This window comes from Hemibagrus wyckioides, linkage group LG26 (assembly GCF_019097595.1).
Source record: "Hemibagrus wyckioides isolate EC202008001 linkage group LG26, SWU_Hwy_1.0, whole genome shotgun sequence".
Lineage (NCBI taxonomy): Eukaryota > Metazoa > Chordata > Actinopteri > Siluriformes > Bagridae > Hemibagrus > Hemibagrus wyckioides.
The window spans coordinates 20,602,298-20,615,754 of NC_080735.1; the positions used below are offsets into that span (position 1 = coordinate 20,602,298).

Sequence of the window (13,457 nt, forward strand, 5' to 3'; positions counted from 1 at the left end):
AGTTTCCACCTGGTTTCTGATTATAGAAACGAGAAGAATAAAGCAAACAATAACTTCTTTTTTTCCTTCGAAATGTACGATGTTGGACACTAGGGGGAACCACAATACAGCCGTTAGAGCATTAGCAGTTTGCTACATTACTATTTAGAGATCATCATATCAATGATGGCTGCTGGTTTTTAAAATCCAGGAAAGAATTAACAGAGTACTTCTGTGAGATTTAACACTGAAGTGCTGAATAGATGTGTGTTGTGTTTTTCACAAAGTTTGAGATTATCATCTGCATAAAGACAGAATCAGAGACATCAGTACTGTGATCAGACTCAGAGGCAAAGATCTGCTCCGGTTCCACGTGTTCTTTGAAGGGAACCAGAGAATTCCACACTGGAGAGGATGAAGAAGCTTAACACAACTCTCCTCTAGCGTCCGTCTCAGCTGACAAAGGTACAATGGCGCCCCCTTTAGACCACGCAATATACAGCTGCACAGGTAGAGAGCTGGATCAGGTCTGACTCCACCCCCTGGACTTTTGGTTCTGTACGTGTACACATGTTTCGGTTGACAAAAATCACACGTAAATTGATTTATTTAATCATTTTAAATGAATTTGTGAATATAATTAACTGTAATTATTTATTTGAACTGATTGGCTGTTTCCAGTCTATTCAAGGTTCCAGTTTAACTAATAAATTTAACTGCAAATCATATTTTGAATAATAACGTTGCGGTATTCAAATGACAATGAAACTAGATTTTTTAGTTGCACAAGGTTATTTGTTTTCAGATCAGTTGCATTAATATGCCATGATCTGGCAACCCAGGTGCCTGATCTATATTTATCTACCTGGCAAAGCTCTTCCTGCTTCCAAGGTTTAAACACACCGACGTTAAGTTTCATTTTTAGGGAAAGATAACACCGACGCCTTTTATTTCCCTTTACAGCTTTAACTTTCGTTATCCTCTGAGAGTAATCGTAGTGCCATCATTTTGCTGCGGTTTAATTCACACACACTTCATGGCGTCCTCCGTTGAAGACGAGCTCACGTGTCCAGTGTGTTTCGAGATTTATCAGGATCCTCAGATCCTCTCGTGTGGACACACTTTCTGCCGCCGATGTATCGGACATCACTACCACACAATTTTGTCCTCCTTTTACACTCCGGTATGTCCCGTGTGTCTGAATGCGATACGCCAGGAACCGGTGACCAACCTGGCTCTGAGGAACACCTGCGAGTCCTATCAGAGAGACAAGGAGAAGGAGAGAAATGAGAAGGAGAGAAAGGAGAGAGAAGAGAGAGAGGAGGACGGAGGGAATAAATGTCTATGGCACGGAGAGAAAATCTTGTTTTTCTGCAGGGACGATGGAGTGGCCATATGTCCTCAATGCAGGAACCAGGGTCATATGTCACACAAAGTTCAGCCTCTTAAACACACTGTACCTCAGCGCAAGGTGTGTATTCAGCTATCAGTGCCTGATTCTGAGAACAAATAGTTTAAATCTTTAATTAATGTTGATATATATATATATATATATATAAACCAGAGATGTTTTAAGGTAATATAGGTAATGGGAGCATCATTTGAAAAAAAAAAATTATTAATTATTATTTTTTATTTCGATATATATATATATATATATATATATTTATCATTTGAAATAAAAAATAATAATTAATAATTTTTTTTTTTTCAAATGATGCTCCCATTACCTATATTACCTTAAAACATCTCTGGACCTTTGCACTAGCCTTAATGTTAGGGGAGATATTCTCCAGATCATCCAGGGTTAGTGCAAGGTCCATCTCTGTACCATGTGTGCTACTGTTTAGTGAGCATTTCTTGTCCTGGTACCATGAGAGAACATTTCATTTTAAAGTTCTCAGAGTGATTCTGACTCCTTGATCTGAAAATAAAGGTTCCCAGAATTTTTCAATTTTCCAAGATGGAAGCAAAATGCTAAGATTAGGAAAACGTTCTGTGTTTGATGTATATGTGTGTAACATCTGTCTAGTGCAGTGAATAAACCGTGTTCAAAATTATTATTAGAATGAGCTGATTCTTTATTCAATTTTATGTTTAGGCAAAAAATAGGCAACAAAACAAAACAAACATTGACCAATGCGATCATGAGACTATATGAATAAATCTCATCTCTGCAGGACCAAATCAAAGCAGCTCTCCGTCCAGCTGAGAAAGTTCTGCAGTCTTTAAGGAATGGCACAGCACTGGAGCGTAAAATCACCAAATACATTGAGGTAAGATGCAGGACATGGTTCTGATTGTCAGGGTGAAGTTCCTGAGTATGAAGGGGCTTGTGTTGATCAGCTCGTTATTCCTGTTTGCTTTGCTAAATTACAGCATTAAAGGAACTGCTCATTTCCTCCTCTTACTTTCATATTGTTCCATATTACATTTTTAGATAGCATTCATGCTACAGTATGACGCATATTTTTAGTGCTGGTGTCATGGAAGCTTCCTGTTTTCTGCTCCTCCTTCACCACGTCTCCCGATCATTATTTGCACCAGTGTTTTGTGCTGCTGTATTTTTAGCTTGTGAAGCATCACACTGTCTCAGAGTGAATAATAAAGCAATGGAAATAACGTAAAAGGAAACATACAATTTTATTACAACTGACATATTTAATTAATTTTTTTTTAAATCACTGCCTTTGGTTTAACTCATTAACAAAAGAGAAACAAATTGCTGATATTTGTACAAATAATTGATGATTTTAGATATGGTGTTAATCTTTGAGCTGCTGTATTTATATTATGTTTTGATTTTTATTTGAACATATTATTATTAATACTTTTTTCCGCTTTAATTAGAACTCATTAAGTGCCGTTTCTCCAGGGACACTCTGTATACATGCTGAATATTTCTGCATTTAAGTATTCTAGGTTTACTTACCTGTTAATCAATAATGTATACAGATATGAATATGGCTCAGTATGTATATGTGTGTATGGGACTGAAAGAAAGTATGAGATTGAGTATGGATGTAGGTATGGACATCAGTATAGGTTGAGGATGAGTGGATTAGTCTGCATATGAGCAGGGATGAGTAAGACACACATTTGAGTATGGATTAGTAGATTTAGGGTAAGTAGATGAGTGCATGTGACTGAATATGATTATTAGTATGGATGTGGATGAGTGTGGGGCTGAGTGTGAGCATGGATCAGTGTGAGGGTGAGTATGGATGAGTGTGAGCATGGATCAGTGTGAGGGTAAGTATGGATGAGTGTGAGGGTGAGTATGGATGAGTGTGAGGGTGAGTATGGATGAGTGTGAGGGTGAGTATGGATGAGTGTGAGGGTGAGTATGGATGAGTGTGAGCATGGATCAGTGTGAGGGTGAGTATGGATGAGTGTGAGTAGGGATCAGTGTGAGGGTAAGTATGGATGAGTGTGAGGGTGAGTATGGATGAGTGTGAGGGTGAGTATGGATGAGTGTGAGTATGGATCAGTGTGAGGGTGAGTATGGATGAGTGTGAGTATGGATGAGTGTGAGGGTGAGTATGGATGAGTGTGAGGGCAAGTATGGATGAATGTGAGGGTGAGTATGGATCAGTGTGAGGGTGGATTATTACTCACCCTCAGTATGGATGAGTGTGAGGGTGAGTATGGATGAGTGTGAGGGTGAGTATGGATGAGTGTGAGGGTGAGTATGGATCAGTGTGAGGGTGAGTATGGATGAGTGTGAGGGTGAGTATGGATGAGTGTGAGGGTGAGTATGGATCAGTGTGAGGGTGAGTATGGATCAGTGTGAGGGTGAGTATGGATGAGTGTGAGGGTGAGTATGGATCAGTGTGAGGGTGAGTATGGATGAGTGTGAGGGTGAGTATGGATGAGTGTGAGGGTGAGTATGGATGAGTGTGAGGGTGAGTATGGATCAGTGTGAGGGTGAGTATGGATCAGTGTGAGGGTGAGTATGGATCAGTGTGAGGGTGAGTATGGATCAGTGTGAGGGTGAGTATGGATCAGTGTGAGGGTGAGTATGGATCAGTGTGAGGGTGAGTATGGATCAGTGTGAGGGTGAGTATGGATCAGTGTGAGGGTGAGTATGGATCAGTGTGAGGGTGAGTATGGATGAGTGTGAGGGTGAGTATGGATCAGTGTGAGGGTGAGTATGGATGAGTGTGAGGGTGAGTATGGATGAGTGTGAGGGTGAGTATGGATCAGTGTGAGGGTGAGTATGGATCAGTGTGAGGGTGAGTATGGATCAGTGTGAGGGTGAGTATGGATCAGTGTGAGGGTGAGTATGGATGAGTGTGAGGGTGAGTATGGATGAGTGTGAGGGTGAGTATGGATCAGTGTGAGGGTGAGTATGGATGAGTGTGAGGGTGAGTATGGATCAGTGTGAGGGTGAGTATGGATGAGTGTGAGGGTGAGTATGGATCAGTGTGAGGGTGAGTATGGATCAGTGTGAGGGTGAGTATGGATCAGTGTGAGGGTGAGTATGGATGAGTGTGAGGGTGAGTATGGATCAGTGTGAGGGTGAGTATGGATCAGTGTGAGGGTGAGTATGGATCAGTGTGAGGGTGAGTATGGATGAGTGTGAGGGTGAGTATGGATGAGTGTGAGGGTGAGTATGGATCAGTGTGAGGGTGAGTATGGATCAGTGTGAGGGTGAGTATGGATGAGTGTGAGGGTGAGTATGGATCAGTGTGAGGGTGAGTATGGATCAGTGTGAGGGTGAGTATGGATCAGTGTGAGGGTGAGTATGGATCAGTGTGAGGGTGAGTATGGATCAGTGTGAGGGTGAGTATGGATCAGTGTGAGGGTGAGTATGGATGAGTGTGAGGGTGAGTATGGATCAGTGTGAGGGTGAGTATGGATCAGTGTGAGGGTGAGTATGGATCAGTGTGACTTACTGGATCTGAACAGATGATGGAATATGGTGCTTATTGCTTTTTTTTTTTTTAAAAAATAACCTTTTCCTCATTTTTTCTTTCTTTAAGTGTCAGGCTGAACAGGCAGAGAAGCAGATAAAGGAGGATTTTGCGAAGCTTCATCAGTTCCTCAGAGAGGAGGAGGAGGCTCGGAGAGCGGCACTGAGGGAGGAAGAGGAAGAGAAGAAAGGAAAACTGGAAGGATGGATGGAAGAAGAGTTAAAGTCTATCTCTGATAGATTGCTGGAGGTGGAAGAAGAGATGGAGAATGATGATGTCACATTCCTTTTGGTAATGAATGAATAAACCAGTTAGCAAGGCCTTTATTTTTGAGATAATATTTAGTTTTTGGCTGAATCTGAACATAAATGTTTTTGTTTCTTCTTATTTTTTATTTCAGAATTATGACCAGATTATGGCACGGTATGTTTTTAAAGCATTTAACTCTCACAACATTAGATTTTCTGCCTTAATAAATCAGAACCACTGTCTGAATAGAAAAATCAACATACACTGGGTCTGTGTTTTAGGGCTCGGTATAGACGGTCCGATTCACAGCTGATCTCTGGGTCTCTGATCGATGTGGCCAAACATGTGGGAAATCTCAGATTCAGAGTGTGGGAGAAGATGAAAGATCTCTGTCCTTACTGTGAGTAACTAATCCCTAACACTTACACATATTTTAACTAATTGTTTTTTGCAGCTTTACTGTATTTTAATGTTAAATGTTTCTGTAGTAATGTCAGGGAAGCTAGTGAGGACTGACAGGGTTTTAATAATCCAGGTAATTAAAATAAGAGGAAGTGTCCAGGTAAAGTATCAGGTAATCAACAAACATCATGAACAATGGCAGACAAGAGCAAGTTGTAGAAACTAGAATAACACTAGAATAACAAAACCCGAATGGCAAGCAGTAATCACCAGCTTGGAAACGTCTGGTAAATAAAATGAACACCTAGTGTATACTTCACAATGAACAAAGAAACACAAGGCTTTAAATACACAGGCTAATGCAAAGTCCAACTGAAAATGAAAGAATAATCAAGACACACTCAGGAGACTACTAAGGACAAAACATGGGAGGAGACAGGACATAAACCAAAACAAAACACACATGGCAACAGAAACAACAGCATGAGCCATAGTGCTGTGAGCTGCTGTACACACTGAGAGCGGAGAAATAGCAAGTAATTAGTGTAATTAAAGGTAAGATTACAAGTTATTTGTTGATATATGGGATTATGCATCACAGTTGGTGAATTACTGTGGGTTTAAGAGAAATAAAGCAGTTGGGGTTGGACTGCTGTCCCCTAAATTGTTAATCTCTGAAAATTACAGCTGAATTTAGATTCTCGCTGTGGTGTACGGTGTGGAACAAGGCCTGATTTTTTTTATTTGATTTAATGAGATTAAAATGTGCTTAATGAGAGAAATATTTTTGAATTAAACAATTCCAGTATAAATAATACCAATAAATCAGTGACGCTACTTTCCCGAGGCAGGGGTGGATCAAGTGGTCAAGGCTCTAGGTTGTTGATCAGAGGGTCAGGGTTCAAGCCCCACCACCATTGAGCAAGGCCTTTAACCCCACCCCTGCTCCAGGGACACTGCATCGTAGCTGCATTTTTACAGCATATCGGGTAAAGTTATGTAAATATAAAATGAAAAACAGAAGGTCTGTGGCAATGAGATAGCAGACTATAATGATACAATAAAGTGTTTCTTTCGCTTCCCTTTTCATTCAGACCCAGTAGTCCTCGACCCAAACTCCGCCCACATCTCTGTGTCTGGTAATCTGGTGTCCGGGAGCCGATCTGTTCACAGGTTCTACTCCCCAAACCCCCTAAAGAAGAACTCTAACCGGTTGGTTCTCGGATCAGAGGCCCAAAATGCCAGCTTCAACTGCTGGGATGTGGAGGTGGGAGACAGCAAGTGCTGGACCCTCGGGGTGTGTCAACGCTCAGCAACTGAGAGAAACCACACGCAGGATCTGACCCCCAGAAACGGGTTTTGGGGTCTCAGCAAAAATGGAGATTTCTATTACATTTTGGGGTCCACAGAGGCGCCGTTTCAGTTAAGGAAGCCTCCGAAAATGGTGCGGGTGAAGCTGATAGAACGCCTGGATCTCAACAACTGGAAACTTAATTGGATGCTGAGCTTTTCAGATGCTTCCACTGGATCTGTGATGGCTTGTATTCGTGAAGTGTCCTTTAGGAGGGATTTGTTTCCCTTTCTTATCCCAGAGGAGAGAAATGCACCTCTGCGCATTGTTCCTGTGAATGTAAACATAACCATGGAGAAGAAATTCACCTTCTTAGAGAGGCACATGGACCTGATTCCTGTATATGTCATAGGATTCCTCATGGTGCTTTTGTTGCTTTTGGTGCTTTTGATATTTAAAAAAATAAACTGAAGAAGTGACAGTCAGAGGGTTGTTTTGGTTGCATTACAAAGCACCTGATAAGCATATATCTAAATAATCAAATAAAGCCAGATCAACTAGATTTCTAAAAAAAACACAAGCAGGAGTAAACATGTCATGTAACATGAGCAGAGAATATTGGTAATGATGAGATTAAGGAAATGTGTTGATTACAGGAAATTGTGTGAGATTAAAGAGTTCAAATTTCAGAAGAGAGTTATGTTTTCTGAAAAAAATGTCAGCAGTAAAAATATCCAGGGATTTTGTTGACTTGGAGCCATGATACCCTCCGTGTTGTATGATACAAATACCCTATTGTTCTATTCATGTCACAGTGACGCATTATAAATTTGTATAACTGTATAAGAAGGAAATAAAATAAATATGTTCTGTATGAAATTGGTCTTCAGTTCAGCTTTTTTTTTTTTTAAATGAACACACACACACACACACATCTAAAAATCAGTAACAAATGAAGTAATGTAGTGAAATAAAACTGGTGATTTTAAAATACAGAACATAAAACTGAAACATCCCCCAAAATCCCTGGTTTACACTCTAACCTCCAGACACACACCGCTAAGTTAAGTTGTCTTAATTCTTTCTTCACATATCCCATTCTTGGGGGTCAGAGCACTGGGTCAGCCATGATGCAGTGCCCCTGGAGGAGAGGGGGTTGGGGGCCTTGCTCAAGGCACCCAACGGTGGCAGATTGGCAGTGCTGGGGCTTGAACCCCTGATCTTTCAGTCAACAACCCAGAGCCGCCGCCACCACCCCTGATAGCAGATGCATCTCTGACCATTTTGAGATCTTTTTCATCCCTTTATCATTTTCATCTTTATAGCTTTACTCAGATGATTAGTTGTACATATTTATTAAACTGTAAAATAAAGTAACTGCATTTTAAATATTTATGAACACAGAGGTGTGGTGCAGGGTGAATAATTGACAGATCACATTCTGTTCAGTACAGAAATGCCTGAAACTATATGGTCTAACCTCCAGTTGTTGTAATAATCACCTGGATACCTTCTTGTGCTTGTGTGCTCATATGCTGAAGTGCTGTAGGGAACAGCGTTCACATGAAATCCTGCCATCATTCAGCGCTTTCTTCTCGTCAAAATTTCGTGTGCACTATATAAAGCATTATACTTGCTTAACAGCTTGTGACTTCAGCTGGACCTACAGGGTTCCTATCCTCTAAAACTGCAGAAAATCTGTTCTGCTGCAATTTCTGTGTTGTTATGTTCAACTAGTGAGTTTGAGGAGCTCTGTGTCATTGTAATTTGTGCCAAAAAACATATAAAAACAAGACTCAAGTTTGAAGCAATTCTGCATGTGGTAACAATCAGATCAGTCGCAATGTTTTTTTCATGTTTTGGAAACGTTGCAATGGTTTTTTCAAAAGAAAGTCATTGCATAAGACAACGCTTAAGCAATGACACACAGCTCCAGCTCTGTGGTGTAATCCTGCCTCTCTACTTTCTGCCCGTCCCTCTGGGTTTTTTTTTGTTTGTTTTTTTTACTCCAATTACATTCACTTCCCCAGCCAGGAGGCGGTCTCTCTCAGGAAGCCTTCGGTGTTTTCACTTTCTCAGGATCTCTTCTGACATGCTCCTAACTTCTCCATCTGCTTTGGATTTCGGCGTCTCCTTCATGGCGTCTTCTCTAGAAGATGATCTCTCGTGCCCGGTGTGTTGTGATCTTTATAAGGATCCTCAGCTCCTCTACTGTGGACACACTTTCTGTCGCCAATGCCTCAACAAACACTGGGCTGTAAACACCAGTCGGTCATGTCCCGTATGCCGCAGGGTGTGTGCACAGGAACCCGTGTCCAACCTGGCTCTGAGGAACACCAGCGAGTCCTATCAGAGGGAGAAGGAAAGGGAGAGAAAGGAGCAAGAAAGCAACAGTGAAGTCAGATGTTCTCAGCATGGAGACAAAGTCCAGTATTTCTGTAAAACTGATGATGAGGTCATTTGTACAAAGTGCAGGAAAGAAAGTCACAGATCGCACAGAATTCAGCTTCTCACAAATGCTGTACAACAACACAAGGTGAGACAGACAGACAGACAGACAGACAGAAAGACAAACAGACAGGCACAACCTTTTTTGTGGGATATGTTCTTAATTTCTCCAGCCTTTCAGCAGTCTTAATAGCAGAGTTCAAATGTTAGCTTTCTTTTTTTCTGATCCTTGCCTGCTGCACTGAATTATCTATCCACATATTTACCGAAATTATTCTAATCTCTCTAATTAACTTGTACTGAAAAAGGAAAACTCCACCCTGATGCATATCACATATGTTAATACTGAAGTATTTGTGGTTTGATCAGTGATTCTGATTTTTTTTTTATCATTACTCCTGTGTGAAGTCTGTGGTTGTTTGCTGCTCTGGTGGTTATTAGTGGCACAGTTTCAGTGGTGTTCAATGTCATAATAATGAGAAATCCAGAGTAGTAATAGTGGAAACTTTGGAATAAATGCTGGAATCAAAGTCCCAGATTGCATTGCAGCTACAGCCAGGTCCATAAGCAGTGACACAGTTTTGGTCATTTTTCCTCTGTATGTCATCACAATGGATTTAAAATAAAGCAATCAAGAAGTGATTTACCAAAATATTAATAAGATTCAATTTTCACAGGCAAAAATGTCACTGAAATAGATTAGGATTATTTTAAAGAATTGTTTGCAAATCCTTTACAGTCAGCTTTAAAGTCTGGAGCCCATGGACATCACCAAATGCTGGGTTTCCTCCCATGAGATACTTTAAAGGCCTTTAAATTCTTCAGTTCCTGTTTGTTTGTGTGTCTTTCAGCTTTCAGTTTTGTCTTCAGTAAGATTAAAAATCGAGCTCATGATGACGTCAGATGACTGACACAGTCTTTTAAGGCCATTTCATATATCTTTTCCTTGATAAGCTCTTGGGTTGCCTTTACTGAAGTTCATTATCAATCTATCCTATGAAACACTGTTTACTTTTACAGCTACATCTGAAACACATCAGAATTCATCTTGCAGTCATGTCATCAACACCAGCGACTCAGTTCCACTGGAGGTTGTCCATGTCCATGCTGTAACACTGCCTCCGCCATGTTTGACAGATGATGTAGAATGATGCCCTTCTTTCTTCTCCATACTCTTCTTTTCCCATCATTCTGGAACAAGTAATTTTTAAGTTTCATTTGTCCAAAGAATCTCATTCCAGCACTGGACAGACTTGTTTTAGTCAAATCTGGGCTTTCTGTTTTTGAGTGATATGCACCTTAATGTAAACTAAATTCATGAATTCATGTCGCTCAATTGTAGACCATGACATTGATCCTGCTTTCTCCTTGAGAGTATTCTTGACTTGGCTGGAGGTTGTTGATTTTCTTTTTCAAGGAATAAATGCTGAGATTGATGTCATCTGTGGTCTTCCAGGCTTTTTGGTGTTGCTAACCTCACCATTGTTGATTTGGCCAGTCTGCTATTTCTCTGCAAGGCCTACTTTGTTTGTTTGTTTTTTTACACCTAATGATGGCTTTCTTTACTTCACACCAGACCCTTGAACAGCTACCAAATTCAGTTCAGTTGGCATCAACTCCAGATATTAACACCCCCTTAACCTGTCATGCAGTAACAAGGAAACAGGCTACACCTGTATATAAAACTACTTCAGTAGAACTTCAGTAGAATGTCCAATTATTTTTGAGCCTGTGAAAATGGACGAACTATGAAAAGAAATTGGTAGATCCTAAATGGTAATGCAATATTTTTTGTTTGATCCGCCTGAAGTAAAGCAGAAGATTTAAGTTCGAGTTTAGATTTAAGAATCTTAAATCACTCAAATGATTTATTTATTTCAAATCCAGTGAAGAGGCAAAATTATTTAAATGAGTTAGTCAAATTTTGGCTAGTTAGCGATCTATGAGATAATTAGCATGATGTCATTGACTGGGATTAGTGTGAATGTTAGTGTGAAGGTTTGGAAGCTGATCTGTTTGAGCAGATACATTTTTAGAGTTTTTTATATTCATGTGACAGATGTTTAACATGTGATTTACTGATGATTCAGCCAGTGTGGTTAAAAATTTTTTTATCTTTGTAACATGACATATTTCTGAGTAACAATGATTTCATCCTTACATACAGCTCAAGCTTTAAAGTAACAGAAAATGTTGTAATGTTTCATTGTGTTCTCATGTCCCTGATTACATCTTTAATCAGGTGCGAATTAAAGCTGCTCTCCGTCCAACTGAAAAAGCTTTGCAGTCTCTAAAGAATGGCACTTGTCAAAAAGCTCAAACGGTCAAGTACATTCAGGTAACTCAGTAAATTCACCGTCTACTTATTTTTCTTAAAAGAAAAAGATTACACAAAGATTGTGAATAGCTGGTACTGGTTTGTTGGTTTTGTTATATAAGTAATCAACCAATCTTTTTTTCTCTATTGACATTTATAGGACAAAAAAAAATACTTCAGCTTAATCTTCTCATGTTACTAAGAAACCTAACTCTTATGTCCTGAAGAATGACGAGGATCTCTTCCTCGTCTGCTATAGCTTTCTTTGTCCCTAATCGTTATTTCTCTCTCAGTCTCAGGCCCAGCAGGCAGAGAAGCAGATTAAAGCAGAATTTGAGAAGTTTCACCATTTCCTCCGTAAGGAAGAGGAGGCCAGACTGAGAGCACTGAAGAAAGAAGTGGAGAAAAAGCGAGGGAAGGTGGAGGAAAGGATCGAAAAAGACATATTGCGCCTTTCTGACAAAGTGAGGGAGATGGAAGAAGAAATGGAAACTGAAGATTCCAGATTCATGCAGGTAAAACTGCTGACACCTTTGCTGTCTCAGTTGGCATGAATAGGGCAGGTGAAACCAAGTCTACTTAACACTTGTTAATAAATATGAATGTTCTTAAGGCATTCAGTCAGCAAATGTTTGAGCAATAAGTTCAGCGATAATGCAAAAAAATTCTCCCAAAGAGTCAGGGAGAGGCGATATACCGTCCAAAATATCAACGATAAACATGTCTATGGATTTTATACATTTCTAAATTCCTGCTAATCAGCTGCATTTGGAGATTTTTTTTTTATTTTCATGCCAAGAAGCTTTTATTTTCATTTTCAACTTTATGTAAATAAGTAAATAAATAGCTGATGCAGTACACAGTGAAAATAAACAATGTTCCTCCAGAACCTTGGTGCACTACAAAGACACAGGGCTACAACACAGAACTAAGGGCTAAAGAGTAAACTATTGACATAAAGGGTACTTGTGCAGCCTTGTTCAAATGGAGCAAGACAAAAGACAGTGCAGGAAAAAAGACAATGCAAACAGACAATACAACTCATGACAGGACAAATATATAACATAACACAGACCAGTGTGTGATTTTTAGGACACTGTTGTGTGGTAAACATATGTAGAAATATGAGAGCTGCAGTTTATAGCAGCATTAGAATGAAATTTCCAATTAAATCAAACCACCTTTACAACGAATCATGAAACAGAGGAGCTTCAGTACACCAGCTGAGGATTCATTATATTATCACAGACATGGGTTTTATAAAATTTAACAAACATGACCTCTCTTATCATCAAGGCTGTTCCACACACTACAACAGCTCACTGATTATTCTTTTTAAATGATTTTATGTGATTCAGTTTAACAGACTGTTGTGTGTGATCAGTGTTTTCTAAAATACCAGTCAAACCAGTCCATCTGGCACCAAAGAGTCATGAGATCTCCCATGATGTTTGGTGTGATGTGAACATTAAGTAAAGCTATCGACCTGCATGATTTTCTTTTGCTGTATTTAGAAATCTTGTAGAAATTTATGTTTTTGTGGTGTTTTTTTGCATTGTGTAACATGTATTGTTGGTTTTCTTGTCTTGCAGAATTATAAATTTATTCTGCAGAGGTATGTTATTCTAATATACAGCTCAGCTCAGCTCTTTCCTCTTCCTATTTCCTTTTCCTGTTTTCATTCATGTGTTGTTCAGGCCCACCCTTTAAAACCATCAGTTATTTTCATTTGCCTCTTATCTATTTCATGTCTTGTTCTGTTTTTACTTGAGACAGTATGGACTTGATTCGTCCTGTGTCTTGCATGTGTTAAAGTTACAGTTCTAAGATGTCTTGTCTTCTTGCTTTTTTCATG

General features: G+C 39.6%; 2 protein-coding genes across 2 annotated transcripts in view; both read left to right on the plus strand.

Moving 5' to 3' along the window:
- Positions 1-810: 810 nt before the first annotated feature.
- On the plus strand, positions 811-7,691 carry trim35-1 (tripartite motif containing 35-1). Its single transcript, XM_058381067.1, has 6 exons — positions 811-1,450; positions 2,160-2,255; positions 4,965-5,186; positions 5,296-5,318; positions 5,426-5,544; positions 6,641-7,691. Exons 1-6 carry the CDS (start codon positions 1,016-1,018, stop codon positions 7,306-7,308), a joined length of 1,563 nt encoding a protein of 520 aa, XP_058237050.1. The 5' UTR covers positions 811-1,015; the 3' UTR covers positions 7,309-7,691.
- A 1,164-nt stretch (positions 7,692-8,855) lies between these two features.
- Positions 8,856-13,457, plus strand: part of LOC131347144 (nuclear factor 7, brain-like) — a 9,402-nt gene continuing 4,800 nt past the window's right edge. Inside the window, exons 1-4 of the mRNA XM_058381068.1 lie at positions 8,856-9,373; positions 11,528-11,623; positions 11,896-12,117; positions 13,195-13,217. Of these exons, the coding sequence (XP_058237051.1) occupies positions 8,930-9,373; positions 11,528-11,623; positions 11,896-12,117; positions 13,195-13,217 (785 nt within the window). The 5' untranslated portion in view covers positions 8,856-8,929. The remainder of the gene's footprint in view (positions 9,374-11,527; positions 11,624-11,895; positions 12,118-13,194; positions 13,218-13,457) is intronic.